This window comes from Anopheles arabiensis, chromosome 2 (genome assembly GCF_016920715.1).
Source record: "Anopheles arabiensis isolate DONGOLA chromosome 2, AaraD3, whole genome shotgun sequence".
Lineage (NCBI taxonomy): Eukaryota > Metazoa > Arthropoda > Insecta > Diptera > Culicidae > Anopheles > Anopheles arabiensis.
The window spans coordinates 70,141,972-70,165,376 of record NC_053517.1 but is presented as its reverse complement, the minus strand read 5'-3'; the positions used below and the strand labels follow the sequence as shown (position 1 = coordinate 70,165,376).

At 43.6% G+C, this 23,405-nt stretch overlaps 1 protein-coding gene across 23 annotated transcripts in view; it reads right to left on the bottom strand.

Moving 5' to 3' along the window:
* The window catches only part of LOC120897318 (CUGBP Elav-like family member 4), a 324,692-nt gene that overhangs the window by 131,183 nt on the left and 170,104 nt on the right, over positions 1-23,405 (bottom strand). For 19 of the 23 annotated variants that reach the window (XM_040302102.1, XM_040302094.1, XM_040302095.1 and 16 more), the window contains one exon: positions 1,845-1,893. In XM_040302102.1, the coding sequence (XP_040158036.1) occupies positions 1,845-1,893 (49 nt within the window). Of the gene's footprint in view, positions 1-1,844; positions 1,894-21,610; positions 22,462-23,405 lie in introns of all 23 variants that reach the window. The other 4 variants (XM_040302097.1, XM_040302096.1, XM_040302118.1 and 1 more) reach the window with 1 other exon arrangement.

The window sequence follows — 23,405 nt, the reverse complement described above, 5'->3', positions numbered from 1 at the left end:
CTTCGTCGCCGGGCCTGTGTATGCCATGGGCAAGATTCTTCCGTTTCAACCTTAAATTTGGGCATTTGTTGCTGCAGTTCACTGACCGTGGCGGGCGGAGGGAACGAGCACGGCAAAGAGAGGGAGAGAAAAAAAAGATCATTTGCTGTTTGTGCTCGGTGTACATAAATTTTAATAACGTAACACATAAAGCTGATGGAGCAAGTTTTGTCATTTGTTGGGGTGTTGTCGGTTCGTAGACATGGACCATGGAGACTTTGCACTTCATCGCTCGTCCTGTGCAACCCCCAAGACGCGTCACCCAAAGGTCGAATGGTCCTTCCCGTGTAGGACACGGAAAGCGTGTGTGTGTATGTGTGTGCGTGGGCCAAAAACTGTTTCAAAGCCCTATTACAACACGTCAACCAGAACTGGCACAATGCCTCGGTACCCACTTTACCCTGGGTGCGTGCAGTAGTACAAGCAACGAGAGACCCTTCATAAAGCTATAGCAACGCTGCTGGTGGGAGATGTACAGTGTTGCCAAGGTTATTATTATTAAATATCAAAAGACATATTTTGTTTGCTTTGCAGCAGCATCCAGAAATAACGCCCTCGACGAAACCGTACGAAGCGTAATGGTTCCATCCTACGCTGCTGTCCTGTCCGGGCGCTTACGAAGTGAACGTTGCAAAACACGAACGCTTTTGATTGCGGCCTGGGCGGACCCATTTTATCTTTCGGTTTTGGTGAAACGAGAAACATTAGGTAATTTATATTGCTGGAAATTATTTCATTAGCATGATATTAAAGTATGTAACGCTGCCGTGCGCCCAGTTTGGTACTACGGTTGGCAGGAGAGCAGCCCTAATGGACCTGTTCAGGATGACTTTAAACAGTGCAATAAGAGTTTCCTTCCTTTGCAGATGGCGCAGTATCATTGGACTCACAAAGCAAAGATGTATTTGATCTACAAAAGCGTCGTTTCAGATAACCGTTTACGCTAGGCTGGCGTGTGGTTTGAGGGCGTGTGAAATAGCAACCATTTGATTTCAACAATTTTATACATATATATTCATTCATCTCGTATCAGCCCTCCCAATCTGGCCACTTTTAAATCAAACCAATCGTCGTGAATCAGAGTGAATTGTGTGCCAACAAAGCAGCACATCGACGCGTTCGCGCGTTCGCGATGCTATCTTGAATGATTGCCCACCACTATGGCCATTTGGTGTACCGGTGGTGGTGGCGGGGACCGAGGAAAAGCAAGATAAATGGCACCGTTTTTCGCGATTGAATTTTGGCGTGAATTTATGATTATTTTAGCTCTTTTCAAATGGGTTCTCAGCTGGCGTCCGCAGTACAGCCAGCGACAGAGTAGGAAAGAACGGTTATGCGCTTCCCCAAAAACCCGACATAAAACAAAGAGAACATCATTTTCATCCAACAGGCATTTGGCAGTCGCAATGAACGATGGTGATTTTTCAATGCAATGGGAAATTTACTCACGCTGCACCAGTGGCAGATTTATTTTACCCAGTACCAAAATATTGACAAAAGTTAGATGAAACTTAGCGGATGAAGTGCTGTGATGATTTCTGTGCGTTGCGAACGTGAATGGAGAGAAACTGTGTCGGTTGGACTTTAATTCTTTTCACCACTTGGAAAACTTCTCGCTGGCAAAGAAATTTAAATGCTAAACTGGTGCTTCAATGTAGCAAGTCGATGTTGGCGAGGGGGGTGTGGGGGAAATGTAACTCAACATAAAAACAATCCAAAACGTAATGAAAAAGACAGCAAATAGTGGTAATTTTCGGGAGGAAAGATCCACGTAAACCAAGCAAAACGAGCAAATCATAACTTACCACCGCGGTTCTCGCTATCCGCTGGCTTGACTTGAATAGCACGGTTCATCTGTTGGGAAGAGAACAAGAGGAAGAAAAAGAAGAATGTTAGATCTGATTTTCATTATATCGTTCGCATTATGCTTTACGACCACGCGCGCCGACTCGGTCACGGGGATGTTATCGAATGAACGCAATAAAATTGTAAAGGCATAATTTAGGCAGGCCACTGCTGCTGCTACTGCTTTCAACCATCGCCTACACAACACGCTCGGCATGGAAATTCCAATGTGCGAACAAGACATTTAGCCTCCCTGGTACATGCTTCTAGCTGGCGATTGCTGCCAAGGAGTGATTTGGAATGGAAAAGCGTTTCCATTCACACAGCGGTGGAGCGGTGCGGGTGTGGCTTTGGTTGTAAAAGGAAATTTTAATGTATTCTGGTTTTTAATTTATATTCAATTCCAGCCTCCACGGTGGAAACCCCTCAACGGAGTGTCCTTCTCGCCCGCACCCATCTATTTGTTTAGTGTGTGTGTGTGTGTGTGTGGCAAACCCGGGAATGAAAGCGATTTTCTTCGCACAACAGCAAGCAAGACGTGGAAATGAGAAAGCAAAAGCCACTCGGTTTGCTGTAAACGGCAGCGTGTTGAGGCGTTTGAAATTGGGGAATTAAATTTCCCTCCATCGCAACAAAGAAGCCCTCAAAACTCACGGCACTCAAAAGAAAGGCGCACCAGCCAGGCACGCCTCACGGCAGGCTGAGATTCCGTATCAATGTTATTCGGTTGCGATCGCGAACAACTCGAAGCACTGCATGTGGGTGGTTGTTTAACGAAAATGATAAAAGGTTTCTTGGGGGTTTCCACCAACGCTAGGTGTTACGGTATAAAGCTTTCGGTATTTCATACAAAACTGGCTGGGAAAATTGTCATGATGTACGAATAATTTTGTAAAATCATCCATATTACCCAGCTTATACGGGGTCTAAATAATTTAAACATGAGTTTTTAATAATTATCCCAAACCGAGTCAAATATATCGTTATAAAATATGTTTTGAATGATCGAAAATTTGTATATCTTCAGAATAATATAACAGTAAGGCTATCTTTACAACTAAATATTTCTAATATGAATGCAAACCTGTTTTAAGTAAGATTAGTTTATATGCTAATCAGCCTTAATTCTAAACCCATTTTTTGAGAACGTTTATATTTAATTTTCATTTCAAAAGGAACCATTTTCGAGTGTTATCCATTTTGTCAACTTTTAGCGGTAAAGGCATTTCTTAACCACAAGGCCGTGCGAGCTGTGAACGCACCCGTCGACCAGAAACTGCAGAAATCTGGTTGCCAAAAGACGCAAGCATTTAATGGCTCGCAGCCATGGCGAACGCCAAATTTATGTTCCCGTCTTATCGCCGCGCTCGGGAGTAATTGAATCTTTTGCATAATTTAATGTTGTTTAGCGAGCATAATGGTGCTGCAACGAGCGATTGGCCAACGTTAAACGACAACCCGACTTAGCGCAGCGCATTTGTTGCGACTTACCAACGTACCTTCCGACGTGGCATTTGTTGAAGCTAAGATCTAGCGGTTAATAAAACGGTGTCAACGTTTTGCGGTTAATTAAGCTCCCTTTGGAGTAATGATGGCGGCAGCACAATTAACTTGGTCAGCTCAATGTGAGCTTTAAACCCATACCAAATAGCTCCGAAATGTTTAAAACACCTTACTCAGGTAGTTTTCTTCATTTGCATCATTAAAACAAATCTTGCTGGCCTGGGAATGCTGGAAAGGTAATTACTGTTTTCATAAATAGTCACATCTAATTATTTTCGCTTCCATCATTCACAATTACCATCAGGGAGGGGCTAATTTTTCCTTCGCCTTTTTTCTACCCATCTAGAGAGTAATCTAAATCTTTACTGATTTTGCTGAACACTTCTTTTTGCGCTCAGCCTTGCTCCAGCGCAATTCCCTCACCAGCTTGTGGCTTTGTCCCGAAGGATGAACAACCCCTTTCTCGCCAACTGTGCGACTTAAAGAAACACTTTTCTTACACTTTGCTTAATTCACGGTGGTTTTTGTGAGTATGCGTGTAGCTATGGGTGTGTGAGTGAGAAACATAGCTGTCCAGAATGTTATCCCATCGTACGCTTTCCAAGATGATGGAGAATGTTTACTTAATATTTTAATGCATTTCTCTACTCTTCCCTGAGCGGTGCGGGGCTGTTAGAGTGATTTTTTCCTACTATGTTCTTATTTCTGCCTTTGCATCTTTGTTCGCTTTTAGCATCTTTCGGTTAACTTTCGCATTCCCCGTAGGCCATCATTGGCCCGGTCCGTCTAGCGGCGACCACTGTGAAGCAAACAGCGTCAGTCAACACCATCTCTCGAGAGGAAAGAAATACGAATCGCGTCCGGAATCGGTATATCTTCCCCCCTTTTAGTGTGGTTGGGTGAAATTGATGGTGGAAAAGTTTTCAACGCTTTCTTCACCCAGTGGCCACCTTCCGTATAACTAGCTTGTGTCTGATTATGAGAAGGGAAACCCGAACACGCGGCAGGAGATGACGCAAAATAGCGCGACGAGAAGAAGTAATGCAGAAGTTTTGCGCGAGTCCTCGGAGAGTAGCATGGTTTGGGAAAGTGGAGGCATAAAGACCAAATAGCAGCCTAAAGTCGATGTCAAGTGGTGAGGATTCGCGTTCCACTAATTAATTAATTACTAACATCGATTCAAGTCGTGCCTCTAGCTGCGGGACAGCTGCAAACGTACAAAGAAAGGGGAAACGGATGTAAAGGACCGTCTGATAAGGGCTTTGGTGGTGAAGGACTGAGTGGTTTGCCACCGCTGGGTAGCCACAAAAGCAATAAATAAATTTTCAAAGTGAATGATATATTAGACCGAAGCGGCGCTATTTTCTGTCGATGCCTGGTGAGAGGGTTGTGTTGTTCGTGCATATTCAGTGGTTTCACGATTATTGATCGATTCATCTCGCTGGGCTTCGTCGTCGAATACACTCATTTTCAATCAGTTCATCTTGCCCAATAGATGTGGTTGCTTACGGGGACTGCTTTTCAATTGAAACAACCATCCGAGCCACAGAAAGCAGCAAAGCCGAAAAAGTGACCACACTCACAACGCTTTCCATGGAGCATGATTAACCGATACGTTCGTGATAGCATAGCACCTAGCCCTCCAAAACCGTTTATCCTGTAGCGTTGGGTAGCAGCCACGCCAACTGGTAGCGATTGGGGAATCGGAGGAGCATAATGGTAGTAAGCGGTCGCGAATGACAATGAAACAACTGGCCCAACCGGTGGTAGGCCCACGCAACACAAATACACATCCATTAACGTAATTAGCTACCATTTATATTATGTTTCAGATTATAACAAAGTGTTCGCAGGAGATAAGGCGAACTCGTGGGCCTGGGACGTTCTTGGGAACGGGAAGGGAGCTTTCCCGGTTGGGCTGGTGGCAGTGGTAGCCAGGAAGTTCATAGCATTGTCCGACTACGAAACGCGTTCCCCGCTTGTGTGCGGTCCTTTCCGATATCGGAGAAACCGAGCTCGGCAGGTTCGGTCAGGCGAGCGAACAGTTGCGTCGCCTCTCCACCGTCGATTTAACACAGGCCCAAATGAATAGAGGAAGAGCATATGTCTTGTGTCGGGAATGTGCTCACTTTGGTCGCTGAAAGCTGAGCGTCCCGCACCTTGCGTCACAAATCAACTATGGCGGTCCGGCAGAATTGCCTAATGGTTTTGGGGACCGTGGAATTTGGAAAAGCGATGTTATTTCGTCCACCCGTAAGGTATTTCGAAGGCAGTTTGGTCCTTTTAGCTGTAATAAAATATAAATCAATCGTTTGAACACCGTGAATCATAAGCACGAAAATGTCCGTCTTTGTTGCTGCAGAGAACTGGACTTGTATTGTGTATCGACTTTTTGTACAATTACCTATTAAATAATAAACTAACTTAGGTGATTAGCGATAGGTTGATTATGATAGAGGCTGCAATGGGGAAAAGCAATGGGCATGCTTGATAACGATGAAAATAATGTTACTAAATTATTCACACGTAACACAAAGTCAGTTTGAAATAGATTGGAGCGGTTGTGATATTAAAATAAATTGTATTGAAATTAATATTTAATTTGCCGTTTTTGTTCGAAAGGAAGAGATTTCTAAAAGAATTTCAATATTGATTAATTTCTCCAAAGATTGCATCAAATATGTTTCGTCGGACCAAATCCTTAAGATTAAATAACAAATCCCAACATGACAGCTAGTCGTGTCAAACACTAAAACTATTTCCGATGCATTCCATGCAGCTCGTTTCATTCTCAATGACACGCGAAAATCGGAGCATTTGCACCCTGTACTGCATGGCAAAATGCTTAAGCCCAACTCGATAAGCAAAAGTTTTCCCTATAGAGCTATCCCGTGGCACCGTCGTCTAGCAGAAACTGCAAACGCCAGCAACAGCGATGGCCCGTGTAAGGAGCAATTAAAACGGATTGGATAGCGATAAAAATCCGTCACCAAGGAACTGCAAACACTCATCGTCGACGCGAACGTCCGTCTTACGGCTCCAGACCAAACACACCAAAACGCGAACGACAAAGGCACTAGAAACCGAATGACATTGTTTTCCTGACTGCTGTTTTTCAGACACTTTTTCTAACCGGGAGATTTGTTTTTTTCCTTCATGTACCAGGAAGGTATGGCCTTCTAGAGGAAAAGACGAAAGAGGTGCAAGCGATCTTGAGCGGAAAGATTACTGGACTTTCTCTTTAACGGCAACTCGTTTGCTCGTTCTTCGTCTCTGGGCAGGATTTGTTTTCGATTGGACCTAGCGGCGGGTACCGGTGTATGGGAAAACTTTTGCCCCATTCAGCAACAGTGTTGTCATTAAGGATTTAAGTTGTTGATTTTACTGCTCCAGCTTCGGCTGTCCGTTCTCGAATGCGGTGCACAATTGTTGGACTTTGCCTTGTACCGTCGTCATTGTTGGGCCAATTTAAAATAGTTTTCGCGTGCTGCTCTGTGTCCGGGTGGACAAAGCGAGGAATTTCATCGGGTCGCCGTCGTTGTGCGACTTCCGCAGTAGATAACTGGTGTAGTTAAGTCGACAGAGGCACGATATGAACAAGGCAAAGTTGGGGTGTTTCGTTAGCCTGCAAATCCCTCATTAGTGCGGTCGCTTTGGTAGCATTGTGTACCAGAGGACTGGACTGGAGGTTGACTAGGAATGGATGGAAATAAAAACAAAATCCTCATTTCTTATGTTCTTTCGTTAACAACTTGAACAAATTTGAAACTTAAAAGATTACCGAATGGATTTCTTAAAATGAGATGCCGTAGACACTACTTAAAGAACCGTATGTATTCTTCAATACTTGAGCACTGTTAAACTAGTAAGGGATAATCTGATGATATCTCGATGTAAAGCAAAGTTCCGTATAAAGCTAAGAAAACCTAAATGTTTGAAGCTAATAAACAAAACAACAATGAAAGCTGACATTTGGCTGCATAATTGTTAGATTCTTTCTGGTTTCTCCGATTTACTAAGTAACCCTAACAAACATTCGCTTCATAGCATATCTTATTCACGTTTGTGGTTACATGTTCTTGGTTTCTGGACAAATTTTTCCCTCCATGCTCAGCTACATAAAAGCTTTTGCAGTCGATGCGCTCAAGTAGCGATGGACTCAAAAGCAAACATAACCGCAGAATCGGTGCTCTGGTTTCATGTGGTCTGCCTCTTGGCTTGCCGTCTTTTGCTTGATGAGACACATTAGCGGTAGAACGGAACGACTGTTTATGTCGCTCTGGTTTTGTAACATCGATTCCCGCCCCGTGCCTTCTCCAGCCTTCACCGACGCACAGTTGCACCTCGACTGATGGCACCGTTCCGAACCATTTAAACCTTTCCCGTATCTACCGACTGCTCCGGAAGGGACAATGTAAATGTGTGTAAATGAACGCGCTCTTGCGCTTCGGGTACAGTTTGAGTGCGGGACAAGTGCAGCCACAGTGAATAGAAATGCCATCGGAGCGAGTAGTGTGCAGATGTGTTTGCAACTGTTCTACGCCAACGATGTGCATTGCATACGTTGCCCGGATGCTTCTTTCCCTTGGATAGGTTTCCTGGAATGGAATGGTTTGAAAATACGGAGCCAACTAAACGAACGAATGCATATCCTGATGACGTGCGTACACGTTCCATGCCAGCACGCGCTTCAACCATCGGTACTACCACTACGCCAGGCATTTTAGGGTTAAAGGGCTCTCCCTAGCTGCCCTACAACCTACCTTTACCATTCAACCGTAAGTACATGCAGCTGCATGACGATGCATGTGCATGCCATACCGGATGTTTGGCATAACGTTAGGCACCGGCTTTTGCTTACGCCCTCATTCATGTACCTTTGCCCATTACGTTTGCACCTCCGATCACACATAAATACAACAACAAAAAACACGACTGGAATGTTTGAACAAAGTCAAACCATTTGATCTACGTTTAATGTCAGCGACATTTTATAAACGTCAACCGAATTGTTTATTAGTGCAATAATTAATGACAGGCAGGCAGGCAGATGTTTATTGCAGGGACGAGGGTACACGGTGTCGCCGAAACGAGATGCTATCCGTTTAACGAGACCGTAGCGAATGGATCATGTGTGATGATTTATACAGCCAAGCCGGGCTTCGATATTATCCTCATTAAGGTTGCCTCATCATCGGGGCGACATCGATTGCACAATGGCCACCGTGCAGCTAATATTCATTTGCCGCCGCCGCTTTGATGGACACTAATCAACAGATTACAGGGCACAATTCCTCCGAGCGTGGTCGGATGGTTTGCTTCCTGCTGTGGCAGCTTATGACATGGTATGATAGTGCGTAAGGGTAGAAATAAAGGGAGGGAGGATTAAGGGAATTAAACCTAACCTTCGGAACGGCTCTTAATAAACATGATTGTGATAATTCTTTGATGTTAAATTAAACTTCCTTAAGATCGATCACATTGTATCGAACATTACTAAGCAAATTTTCAAACTTTCTTGTTATTTTATTTTCATACACAATGTGAAGCATCGGACAATTCCTCCTGAATAAATACAATATGATGTATACATGGTTATACTTTTTAGATATACTTTAGAAGAGGCAATAATATGCTCCTGGATCAGCTTTAAACCAAAGTGTTTAAGCTTCATCCAGACTCTTTAAAAGAAAGAAGCCGCCGAAAATAGAAACAGCTTCCATCATTTTAACAACAGCCCTTGGCCTGCCTTCTTCGCACCTTGCACCTAGTCCCCACGACGATTCAACCACTCCACCGTTCCGCTTAGGGATTAATGGATTGTTTTATTTATATAAATAACCTCTATTACTCTTTGGTGCGCTGTTTGAGGGCTGCACCGTTCGTTGCGCTGTCGATGGGATAAAAGAAACACGGCACAGGATGGCGGTACATAGTCGTTCGGTTTTGGGCAGCACAGGGCCCTAAACATCAATCCATCCGTCTTGACCAGGTCCCCCGTAAATGACCAAAGACGAGAGGGTTTCTGGTTTTCGTTGCTTTTTTCACACACACACACACACACACACACACACACACACACACACACACACACACACACACACACACACACACACACACACACACACACACACACACACACACACACACACACACACACACACACACACACACACACACACACACACACACACACACACACACACACACACACACACACACACACACACACACACACACACACACACACACACACACACACACACAAAACATGTAACAACAACAACCTCCCAAACGGTCAAGAGCCGGCTGCCGGAGAGTAACATGCCTTCCTGTACTCCGGTGTTTCGCCTGGCCAGAATTTATTTATTTAGGCGAAAAGGGAAATAAAATTTTCCACCACTTTCACGGATAGCTCCCAGAAGGTTTTGCACGGAGGTAGTTTGCTCACCATATCAATTGAATGTGTGTGTATGAATGTGTATGTGTGTCGGAGTGCTTGCTAATGTATCGTAAAATCATGCTTGACCAGTGGCGATGTTGTGTGCTAGTGTCCTAAACATGAGAGTTTGAGGCATTACTGTTAAAACAAGCGATCATGAGCATGAAGCGGATTTTTTTTGCACTACAGGTGTATGATAAACTTGTTCTGAATGGTCATGAAACTGAAATAAAATTAGGTTGGCAAGATGTATTGAGCTAGTTTATGTTTTAGTAATTTACTAAATTGAACCATTCTTTAGTGGCGTTTTTATACATAGTTTAATTTGTTGCGTTATTATTATTCAATGGAAAGAATTGATATACCTCATAAAATATACCAATGAGTTAATTTCTACTAAAATGCTGCAAGCAAAGTTCAACTTAACACATACTATCAGAACATCGAATCAAACCAACGCTTTTGATGAAAATTTAACTTGTTGATTCTAAACATCGCTTCATTTCTTGCGCCTGGTGATACAAACTTGTCGTGCCGAGTCTCTTGGTACAGTCGTCAACTCAAACGACGTAACAACATGCCTGTCATGGGTTCAAGCCCCGAATGAACCGTGACCCTATACGAGGGATTGACTATCCTGCATATGGGGGGTTATCCATAAGTTACTGAAAGCCAGCCCCACAAGTGGTACAGGCAGGCTTTGATAGGCAAGGGTTGTTGAGCCAAAAGAAGAAGAGATACAAACATAAAGTATATTAAAGTTGTCCCATGGTCAAATGAAGTTGTTAATGGAATGTGTGCGGTCAAAAAGGTTTGAGTAAATGGTACTAAAAATACTACATAGCATGAGCATCTATGTTTGGTTAGGTTTCATGGCATTGCACCCAGTTGATTCTCTTATCTTCTCCGAAGAAGCCTAAAGGTTGTTTTATAACGAAATGTGCGCCTGATAGTTTGAGCAAACGATGACTAACTTCTCATTTAAGTAACTGTTTGCGTTAGATAATTTTAACAATATTCATATTCTATTGATAATCTGCGCATATATTTTTGGAATCCTCAGTCTGCACCACTGCACGTTGAAGATATATTCTATAATCTTCAACATTTCCAGCAATTAATAAAGTTACTTTGTGCTGAAGAATTTCAACCTGTCCCACCCATCATGATCAAGGATGTTATTTTTCTTAACCATGCACACAAAATTAACAGACCATTAAAAAGCGACACCAAACTAAACTTCTCTCCAGCTCCAACCCGCTGTATGTATCTTCCGCCATTCGAGTGCTAAAGCCGTTAATGGGCATGGTCATTTGCCATTCGTAAGCGCTTTTGCCTTCCAGTTTCGCCCTTATTCTGGTGAGGTGGTTCGCTGTAAACCACGGCACCAAACAACCAGCAGCCGGAAGGAAACGACTTCCTCACAGTGGCGCAACAAGGAAAAACGAGCTTACAAAACGGAAATGGAATATTTATGCACTCACTAAACATAAAAATCTCGCCCAACAGACTCACCAGTTCGATTCACATCACCACCCAGCACCAAAACAAAAGGGAGCAAGAGGTTGAAAACCGCTAAGCGAATCAAACCGACCGGGAGAGCATTAAATTAAATACAGAAAAATGCTATTTGTCTTCGGTGCGGATTTATGTATAAACACACAATAAATATAAATTTCGCCACTAAATCGCGTTTGGTCGTGTTAGGATATTTCTTTTTATGCTTCCTTTTTGTTATGCTATGTACCATGGAAGCCCCTAAACTGGATGGGAGCAATTGTTGTACCACACACAAGTTGAGCATTTTCCTGGCCAAACAAACGGCAACAGTACGCAATGCAAAACTAACCCATGGCGATAGGCGTGCCATGGAAGCATACATGAACTGGGAATAAAATTAAAGCAACGGCAACCCTCAATAAGGTGTTGAATTTGTGTACGGGTAAGCGGTACTAAACTTGTCGAATATATTGTCACTGTCTGCTGGCGGGTGGGTGCACACTTTAGCACCACTCATGCGGTCAGTTGATAACGGAGGTCCAGATGAAAAGGGCCATCGACGAGTTTTTTTAACCCGCAACACTACTTGTAGTGAGCTTCTAGCGCTTCGACTGGGAGAGTGTTTGCAAAACTATTGAATTTAATAGTGTTCACCCAGACTAACCTTATTTTGTCGTAAATTTTCACACCAAATGCAGCCGAGCCACGCTAACCCGGTCCATACATGAGCTGTTAAAGCAATGCATTTTAAAACCATCCACACTAAGCGCCTACAACTCTTGGCTCTAAACGGAAGGAAGTGCTTCCGAAGCACACGGCATCGAAAGGCAAAAGGTGAAATTATAGTGCAATCACACCGCCACAAAGCCAAATCCTTTCCACCTTCTTTCGGGACGACTTGTGTCATACAAGCAGCTACATTGGGTCGAAAGGGTTCGTTCACTGCCATCAAGCAAACACACCGCAATTGCTAAAGGAAGGGACGAACATTCCTTGGGGATTATTCTACGATTTTTTCCCCATTGCTTAGGATGCTTTGTAGCGTCTGTCGAACCATTCAATCACAATGCTAGGACAAACGGCCGATTGGAGAAACGTTCTGCCATCTTTATCCACACTACCGGCTGACCTTTCCGTTGGCCATAATCGTTAAATTATATGATTGGATGGAATGATCTCGTAAAAGCAGTAGCTGCAATTGGGCACATGACATCCGACGGACACTCGGATGCCCGTGCCGACACACCGAAAGTGCTGAAGTAAGTCAAAGTATTTCACCAAAGCTGGCACAATTGCCACTCGAACTGGGACGTTCGATATCGAAAAACGAACTTGTCGACACTCGTTTTTCTGACAGGTTTTTTCTCCCGGTCTGCCGTACGCTTCGTATCGTGCACTTCGTTTTGTCCACTGCGTTGTCCACTCGAGCAAAGAATAGGACTTTTTGCCTCGCTCTCTTTTCAGTTTATGCCGGGTTTATGCGCCTCCTTAGCAACGAGTCCTTTTTTCTGTCGCTGTCGTTTCGTTTCGTTGTGAATGTTGTGCTAAATGTGAAGTGGCTTTCGATGGGTTGCTTCGGTTCTAATGTGCAGAATGGGTGCTAATCCAGAGGGGTTTGAAGCTGCACTGTTCGCAAGGCAACCGTACGAACACATTATCTTTGCTTGACCGTTGCTGCACAGGAGCAGATATAGTAAATCCTTTATTTACTGAGGATTTTGTAAAACACCCCGCTTTGCCTGCAAGGCCATTCGAACAGCGACCCACACAAGAACGCACACATTCTCGCTGTTTGTGGCGCTTTTACTTTGCGTTTCCGATCACAACCACTCGATGTGTTTGGAAATGAAGTGTCCTTTGGAGGACCTTCCTCCCTGATCTTTCAATCGCAATCCAATGGCAATGTTGTTCCAAAAAGTTGGAAAATTAGATTGACTGCTAAAGAAACGAACGTTCACATTAAGTGAACCACACTGTCAGGCGCTCAACATCCATGATATAGTGTCAGGTTCGCATTTATCATCGTCATGGTGCGTCGTCGTAATGAAGGGTGCTCGTCGATCGATGGGAAAACTTTTCAAATTATCTCATAAAATCGTCAAAAATCGATAAATGTAAATGATGCTATCCGGGGGTCGTCTGATGGGTGTACTTGGCTGGCAGCACGGTACATACCGACCTCTGTTCCCCATATTCGAAGGGATGTACTCAGTGCCAACTGTTTTTATTACCATCATATTTCTTCCAGCGCATCATCCTAGCGTCATCTTACTGTCCCCTCACTACCCCACACACGGTGCCGAGAGCACTAATCATGCTTCCATGGGTATTTCTAGGTGCTCTCCGTTGCTTACGCCCAAAGACTCACCCCAAGGCCACAATTGCTTATATTTGAAAAGTTCTAATTTCTATTTGAACCAAGCCTCTGTCTCTTTCTCTCTCTCTCTCTCTCCCCTCTTTCACTCTCTCTATTCCTCTATCTCTTTCTTTCTCACACACAACGCCAACGTCCGGCAAAAGTACGGGTACGGTTTTGAGTACATAAGTGATGGTTCTCCTCAACGATGTTGGTGTTGGTAAATTTCCATTTTTCCGACCTTCGACGGTAACTGACAAGCGTCATCTTCAGGATCGGAGGGAAACTCCCAAGGAAACCAAAACCCACCGCAACCATCACAACCGCCCCCCGCCTTCAGGTGCTTGCGCACACAGTGTAGGGCAGAACCGTCGAACAGTAGGCAGTAACGATGCCCTCCTGATAAAGTATTCTAATTTCGTACTCTAACGACATCGCTTTGACAACAGAAAGCCGGTAGGCAAGGGGAACCCAACTCACCCTTCTCAGAGCAGCAAGGTTCAATCCAAGGAGAGGGGGTGAGCACGATTGTAAAGCATTTTAAATGGCAATCTCATTTAAGGGTGTATGCAAACCAGGTTAAAATTCACAAAACAACCCATAACAATTTGCTAAAAAGTTGTTGTGATTTTATACTTGTTTATATTTCATCACATTTGAATTTGAGTTTATTATTATCTATGAAGTTTAAAGGGATGCAAAATACACTGAACATAGAAACAGAAACTGTAGAAATAAAACGCACAGACAGATAAAATCACTCACTTTATCTTCTGAACTGTATGAAGCTAAAGTAACAATACTTCAAACGCAAAAGATAAATATTAGGTTTTGTTCCATCCCTTATACCAAAACTAAATACCTTCAAGTCTGCCATTTCGTACTTGCCCAAGGTTTAGCCAGCCTAGGGAAAAATAATTGAACTACCACTCCCACCACCAACGCGAACCCATACAACACCCTCCTGCCCAGTATTCAGTTTATTCGGCACTCGTTTAAAGCAATCCACGCCCTTAGGCTATTCCCTTGCTCGCCGCATCACTTTTTCCTAGCTACCAGTGTTGATCTGGTGATTTCAGTCATGGTTTTTAATAATTTAAGGTTCGCAAATGAAATGCCCCAAACGTTTGTGTGTGTGTCTGTGTATGTGTATTTGTGCTAATACCGATTCAGTTTCAATATTTGGTTCCATTTGCTGCGATGCAGACAGTGACGGTGACATCGACAACGACGAAGCGTCCGTTGCTATCAATAATTTAAATTATTTCCCTATAAGATTATAGGGGTTGACAGTTCTTTGCCGTCGCCATTTGGTGTCGCCCTGTCGTCCGTATCGTCCGTGCTGGAGAAAGTCCCGTGTCTTGTGTCTCCTTGGTTTGATGAAGCGACTGATAAAACATTGAACGGGAACCCCTTCTTTACCGGATCTCGTAACGCGTTCCTGCCACGATGATGGATATGTGTGCCGTGTCTTTGCTAATGCTAACCAAAGCTATGACGGCACAGGATCGTAAATGCGTGGACGAACGCTGCTGCCAGCTGTCCCGTGCTATTGTGACATGTGAGCAACACGTCGCTCGAACCAGGTCGCTGGTTGTATTGACACTGGCATAGATTATCATTTTGAGTTGGAAGGGTTTCGGTGTGTTCGTTATCGGAACGTTGAGTATTTAAAAAAAAGCAAACCCCAATGCATGGGAACGACCGCAGTCGATATTTAATAGGGGATGGAACGAATTGAGACACCTGCAAGGTCCACCCGGCACTGGTGCGAGTGGGTGGGAAGTGATGGCACGTGTTGCGTGAATGCTAGCTGTCATTCTAATGTAGCCGTGCCCCCGCACAGCTGTCCTTACCGGCAACAAAAAATCGTCCTATTCACGCCAACCGTATCATTCGAAGTTGAATAAATTATTTTCCACCCCGTAAAGGCACTCCGTTAACCCCTTTTGCCACCGCTCGAGGGCTTTCCACTGTTCGACTTTGTTGGCAACGCGGCGAGGGCAATGTGGCAGCGAGGGCAACGTGGCAGCGCGGGCAAAGACAAACTAATCACCCTTTCGACCCTCCGTAGCTTTGCAGAGGCTCGTGTTTCGACAAAAGTGTGGCAGAGTAAAAAATGTGATATTGTTCGGCTAGCATTCCAACCGAAGTTCAAGATAGCTCATAATTACAGCAATTTTGGTTTCGTGCTTCGGCGGAAGTTTCCTTTTTCTTTCGTGCCGGATCCTTTCGGAGGGAGGAGTTGAGAAAGGGAGATGGGGGCAAAGTAAAGCGCTTCGCCCTGAAGGTCTTGGTCCCCTTGAGAACCGATGATGATGGCTCAATTTCTTCGAGGTTAAAGTGTCTCTTTCCGTGCCGGGTGAAGTTTTCTTTATTAAAGTGTGCCATAAATCATTCAGCTGATTGGAAATTAGAACACGCACAGAGGAAGGACTATTGCTCCAATGGCACCATTCGGTTTGGTGGAGACTACGTAAGTAATCATCCGATGAAGGATATCATTAAAGAAAGAGCTCTTGAGTTGATGAAAATGGGCCATTCTTGGGCAGCGATGGTTTCACGCACACGCAATTAGTGAACCATTTTTGGTTGGGAACGAAAATTTGGAAAACGAGTTGTCAGCTGGGCCACGTTACATACAGTATTACGGTGAATTATACATTTATCGTGATGAAAACAGCTTTGTTATGTTATGCAGCATTTTGGAAAGGTTCTTTTCATGCGTAAAACATTCAATTATCCGTTTTTGGAAACAAATCGTGATGATTGCTATTATTTAAATTACAGACGGTTTCATACAATATTAAAGCATTAATTCATTCAAAACAACGTCTTCTACAGCACCATTGAATGACATTGAAAATAATAGCTAAGAATAAATCACAATAGAAAACCTTCATATTCAAATAGTCCTTCTTAAAAAATCGTCGAATATCCAATGCAGACAATGCAAGTTTATCACTGTACATCTAGTATTTTGCTCAGCACTTTTACTCGCCATTTTTCAACTTTTCCGAACTTCACTAACCAAATCTAACATCGACCTGCTGGGGAAATTTAAATATTTTCCTGACCTAAATCTTCATTTGCATAGGAACCACATTTTTCCCGCAGCTTTATGCTTGCACCATTTTTGTGGTGTGGTGTATGGGATTTTAGGCGATAGAATTCAATGACCACACCTTGCGTAGCCTGAAGGTGATGTAGACCGGTAAAAAAATGCGTAAGCTTAAAATAGATTTTACACGGGAAAAAAAGGAAAAGCAAATAATTCTGACCAGCAGGAAAGGTAAGCGACGAGCTATTTCTTCCCGCGTCTGACATACAAAGCCACGTAAATTCACACATACACCAAGCAACCAGGTATCGACTCGGTTGATAAAAAATGGGCAAAGCTTAAAAAAACACGCTTAAGTGGTAGAGACCTTAATAAGATTTTTCATTTCTCGGTATTTATTTACGATGTGACATCCACTGCTGGTTCCATCCAACCCCGCTTGCTGGATGTACAAACCGTGGAAGGAAGTAAGAAAGGAAGAAAAAAATCTTTTAGAGGAATTGATTTCCGCTTCTTGCGAATCCGCACACACACAGCTGGAAGGCACGGTGCGTAATAAAATATGCAACACCTCTAACAGTGCGTCTCCTCGATTTTTGGGTCGCCTCTTATTTCATCTTGGGCAAGCAATTTATGTCAGCTTTGCTGGCGTGAGATAGGCCGCGAAAAATAAAGAGACACCGCCGTGTAGCGTACATGAAGACACTGACACAGCGGGCGCCATTGCGCAGCGAATGACGAATGAAGCCAAGTTAAGGCCGAGAATCTGCCACTAAATTGTCCTTGGCATGATAACTTTGCCGTGCCGTTGCGTACGACACATCGCACGGCGTGCCGAAGCAACGTGACAAGAAAAGGATCGCAAAGTGGAAAACCTTTTGGGGCACGGGTGTGCAAGACGTAGAGTGTGAGACGATGAGCGAAAAAGAATGAAGTTGATAAAATATTAACACGATATAAAATGAACATTTTTCTGCTCATTTCTTGATCTTAAGGATTCAAAGCGATATACCCGCGGTATATGCGTGAGATGGGGAGAGGAAGCCGTGGGACCGTGTGTTTGAGGGTGGCATCGTATCCGGTGGGTAAAATATGAACATAAAAGCTGCCATTTGACACTGTTAAATTTACATTCGGTTACGCTACGTGGGTTTTTGTCATGAGGGATTTTTTTTTTCATTTTGACTTCGCAAGCCAAATTTCATAGGATGGCACTGGTTCAGAAATATTCTCTGGAGTATAGTTTTCAAAGGAACATACGTTATTAACGAAGTCTTTGAAATACCTTGAAAACAAACGATGTTGCGTAATTTTAACGTAAATAAAATATTTTCAACTATTTCACTAAAGATCTTCTTAGTTTTTGAAATGTGAGAATATATCAATAAACTCTTTCTTTTAAGCTCTCTTCCAGAGTTCATCACGTGAAACACTTTAATTAGCACGACATCGCTACTCAAATGTATTCATTTTTTACTCAGTCCAGAGAGTCACGTAACCACGTAACCATTCCAGTATTGTAAGTCTAATAGTAAGGGTGCGTGACGTGTTTGATTGCCTCGTACTACAGTGCAATCTGCTTTTATACCCTTTTGGTCAAGTATTTCCCTACTCAACCATCTATTTATTGTTGCCCTATTTCACGACAGTCCGGCAAAGGTTCACACAACATGGCTACAAATGCATTAAAGAAATGGCACCGAACTGCAAGCCCCTAAGCAGTACACCAGTTACGCGTTGCTACCGCGAATTTGCGCGTTTCGCAATGAAATCAAGTTCGCCCATTAAAGCGATTCGGGATTGCGTGACAAGCATCGTTTCGCCCTGTTCACTTCAGTACCGAAGGGAGCCGTTACTTCAATTGGGATAACGAAACGCTCACTCCCCCTCCAAAATCCACTGACCGGGATCAGCTGTTTTCCTCGGCGCGTATATAAGCGTGTGTAATGCTGACGTCATAGCACGTTGCTCAAACGCTTCGTAGTACACGTTTGTTTCGTCAGCAGCCAGAAGATCGTATCTTTATTTATTTTTATTTGCTATTGTTACGACGCTTAAAGAGTTTGCTGCCAAAGCTTTTGCAGTATCTACCTAGCAGTTTTGGACAGTTTTAGCAAGGTGGAATGGAATAGGATGACAAGATGGGGTGCAAATTTAATGATCGGCAGTTAACTACGTCTGCCAGCTATTGCCAAGCTAAGCACAAATAAGGACCCTTTGCACAAATGGCGACGAAATCGGCATTCGCTTATAGCACAGGCCACACACAGGCACAGGCGACGACGCAAAGGCTCACCAGCCCAAGAAGCCAGCAGCAAACGGATCCACCCACTTTTCCTGGTGGCTCTGTGCAGTAGTAGGCCAACGCCCGTTTGGCGGTGCCAGGCTGTGCTGTTCATGCTGGCACGGTGGAAAAAAAGGCTCAGGAGGCTGGTCTGAGCATTTCGTCTTTGCCAGCACTTTATCGTCGTTGTCGTAGTCTTCACCTTTGCTCGTGGCGCTCTCCATTCACGGACGACGATAACTACGAAGCAGAAAGACACGGCACGAACGTCGAGCAGAACCGGGGCCAACTTGAGACCAACCGGTCGCCACGGTTTGGGAAAAATAATCACAAGAAAACTCGCTCCGGTTTTTCCGCCAGGCGTGAGCGAGAAGGCCCGTTCGCTGGGAAAACACGCTCCCGCTCATCCCAACAACCGGTTGCCGCTCTCTGGCACGGCGTGATTGAGACAGTTTTTGGCCCTTTCTGTCATTCGGGCCGGGGTTTCCGAACGGTTCGGTTTCAACTTTGCCGTTTTCCCGGCGAGTGGTGGTTTCGTCCTTTCGCTGTGCTTTCGGCAGTTCAGTTTTGGGGCGACGGTCGCTGTGGCTGTGCTTGTGCTGTGGCACTTTCTGCATGTGGCTCGATCCATACTTTCTCACTCACACCTAAACACACACACACTTGGTAACATACGGAAAATAAGGCTTTGCTTAGCAAACGCAATGAAAACCAACGATTTCAACGGTTGCACCGGTGCAGTTGACAGTGCGACTGGTGTTCCTTCGGAAGGTAGCACAGCACTTGCTATTGTTCTCACTCCCAGCTTCGTGTGAAGCGTGTTGGATAAGTTTTTATACATGTATAAAACGTTTAAGTAATGCATTTCCGAGCTTCTTAAAACGATTTCCTGCCCAATCGTCCTGCTCTAGCCCGGTTTGCTTGGAAAAAATCGAAAACGATTTTATGGATTTGTTGCTTCGAAGGTTTTATGTTTATGGCCATTTAAGGCTTGTCAGTTTGGTGGTCATTCTGTGGAAACCGATATTTCTACCACTTAAGGCAAAATTTCCCTCTATCTGTTACAACTTCCATCATGCCATCTTCTGGCACCATCTTTGGAAAAGGGCTAGCACGAAAGAAGAGCCACTTCAGCCGCATAGCAAGAGAAATCGGTATTTTACCTACCATCTTTCCCTCGCGCCTACGACCACCAAGCAACCGTTATACACTTTCTACACCCTCTCCCCCCCCAAAAATGGGTCTGGGATTCGGAAACACGAATGATTGCTGGAAATTTTTATTCCCTACGCATCAACATTATCTGTTCTCTTTTTTGTGTTGTTGCTTCTGAGGCCCCTTTCCCTCGGCTCGGGATTTCTTCCGGTCGGCCCGCTGTTGATGCCAGTTGCCCAAACCCCGGACACTGCTCTACATCACTTTCACGCAACCCCCAAGAGCCAAGTGAATTCCAGTGAAAATGAGGGAAACACACTCGCTTGCCATTACTGTATCTGGTCCGCTTCAGTCCCCTTCCCGGGAGGAATCTTCTGCTTTCTTCGAGTGCGTAGAAACTCAGACCCAGTTGGGAACACGGCATCCGTGTATATGCGCTAAGATGAGAGCACCCATGACGGACCGAGGAATCGTTGTTTATGTGAACCATAATGTGAAAATCGATAAAAATTTAAACGGATGAATGAAATGTTTTATGGGGGCGGTGATGTGGTTCTGCTATTTTCTGCCTGCATCCTTAGCCCAGCATCTCCCATCCCGAAGATCTCGGGGTCTTCGGTATGTGTTTATTTGTTTTCGTTGCTTTTTCGCGTGGAAGGAGACGGGGTTTTTTTGTGAGTTCAACTCAACTACGCTATTTTCGTAGCTAGCTGGTGATGCTTTTCGGTCAAACCCTTGTCATAGGGCTGACCAGCTCCGGTATGATCGATCGACAAACTGCGGCATTCCGGCAAAGTTCATCAGTGGACAGTGAACAAGTTTGTGATATTTGTGCACAGCACAAGAATAACATTTTTGTTTGTTTTTGATCAAGCTAACCAAACGTATTCTAGCAAGAATTGAATGAGTGTGTGTGTGTGTGATGATGCGTGATAGCGTGGTGAATAAAATATTTGACCAACTTTTGTATCTCAACTAATATTGAATGCATTTCAATTATCAATACAGTGCCGATATTTGAGATTCTTGAAAATTTTGATGTGATGAAATAGGTATCCTACGATAACATTTTTTTGGTTCAATAACAAAAACTCACAAAAAAGTGTTTAAAAAGATTTTGCAAAAATATTCCCCAATATTTCTTTACATCGTCGTCCTTCGTATCATACGATTGCGACGATGGAATTTTGCAATTCTGGATCATCTTCTTATCGTACCTTCCACGAAATTGTACGCCCACGTGACCAAAGGTTTCAGGTTGTTGGATTCTCATACACGAATAATAGAGAAAAGATAATAATGCTGGGATCACCGTCATCTTTCCGACATGCCATGCTTGGGTGTTCATATTTTCTTTTCTTTCAGCAATAACGGGTAAAGCTCATAGCTACTTAACGTACGTTGTAAAAAAATAAGTATACTTACAATAACTTGAGGAAAGTCAACTTTCCCTTGACGCACAACTTCTATCATGTGAACCATATGGAATGTATTGATTTCACTAGATGAACAATGGGATATGAACTCACAATGTTTTGCGACCGGAATTATTTCTGTTTGATTTTTCACTGCTTGGTCTCTGCTTGCGGTTTTGCTTGGATGCTAAAACCGAGAAGCGTCAATCAAATGTAACGACAAACCCTTCTATACCAACAGCTACGCTGACGATATTGCACTGGCACAGTTGGTTGCTGCCCCGTGTACTGTACTTTGCCTCTGTTCTACAAGACGCCACTGGATGGAATGATACTGTTTTGATGGATCGATTGCACTCGAGTGATGTGAGGGAAATAGAATGCGGGCTACTTGCTCGAACGCACAATATTGTATGGGTTTACAACAAAGATTGCATCATGTGATACAGTTTGATTTGGAATGATCACCGAGCCTGCCTAAATTTCTGCTATTGAGCGCTTCTGGTACTTTTCTAGCTTGGACAAATGTTTCTAGGAAGATTCGAGCGTACTTCAAATGGTTTAAACTTTATGCTAAGTTTATACTTCAATACATATGGATTTCAATTCGTTTGCTCGGTCACTTTATCACTTTCACCACTACGCAGGAATTTGATGCTTGCTTTCGCTTCACTTTTGTGTTTTTTTATTTTTATTTTTCTAGTGGTAAGATGCTTCAACACAAGACGTTTTGCTATATGCACAAACACTCACACACTCAAAAAAAAACACGGCACACTGTATTGAGTTTTTATAGATGATTTGCGTGATCAATTTGCACGGCACTATCCACGGATGCTCTAAGCACAAACTTTCAAACACCTACCAAAGATAGAAAGGAAACGTTAACACTCGCGATTCAGATCAGGAACGATCGTTTAAACAGCGCTTGGTGTCGGTTCCCCGAAGTAAAATTCTAAATCTTAATTCTGAATGGATCAATGAAGCATTTGGCTACAAAACCATGAAGAGCAACACGAAGCAGGACAAACAACTGCGGAATGATTGATTGATTACGTGCGGGTGATTTTGTTTGAAAAAGTAAAACAACCTAAATGGCGCTATTGCGTTTGATTCTGCTGCTTTCTTTTTTTCTTCTTCTTCAATTTGGAATCACTCCATGGGATTTACCCAATCGTGTTGTTATTTTATCCTTCCTCTGAAACAAAGAACCAAAAGCTGGTGGATTGCAAAACCAAATGAATCACCCACGAAATGACTTAAATCTTAACGATGATTTATATAGGCTTTTGGCAGGCTGCGGCTCCATCTGCCGTAGTCGAAGCATCGCCAGAAGTCTGATCCTGGAGCTGACGTACACAATACAAGGAAGGCAAAGTGCAAAAAAAAGCACAAAAAGAATCCAGCTTCTGATGGGTTTTCGCTTGCCAAAGACGAAGAAAAATTGCCAGTTGAAATTTATGATAAATATGCTCATCAATAAAAATAATGAGACTCGAGCGCGCGCGAGCTAACATATTGTTGGGATTTGGCTTGGGCCGGGACAGAGACTTCGATGCGCTAGCGCTTGACGAAAGGGCGTTTCGGGAAATGGGATGCTTGCTGCGGATGATTCAATTTGTGTGAAAACGAACACTCGAACATCGTTATTAGCAATGGGATGGTAAAAAATGGAAGTCAATGCTTGTTCCTTCATTCAGAGAGAGGTTATTAAGAAACAAATACTTCTAATGTTGAAAACGATTTTGCTAAACTTTCGGTATCAAGCCACTATATATGTGAGGAATTTTAAAGTTGCGTGAATC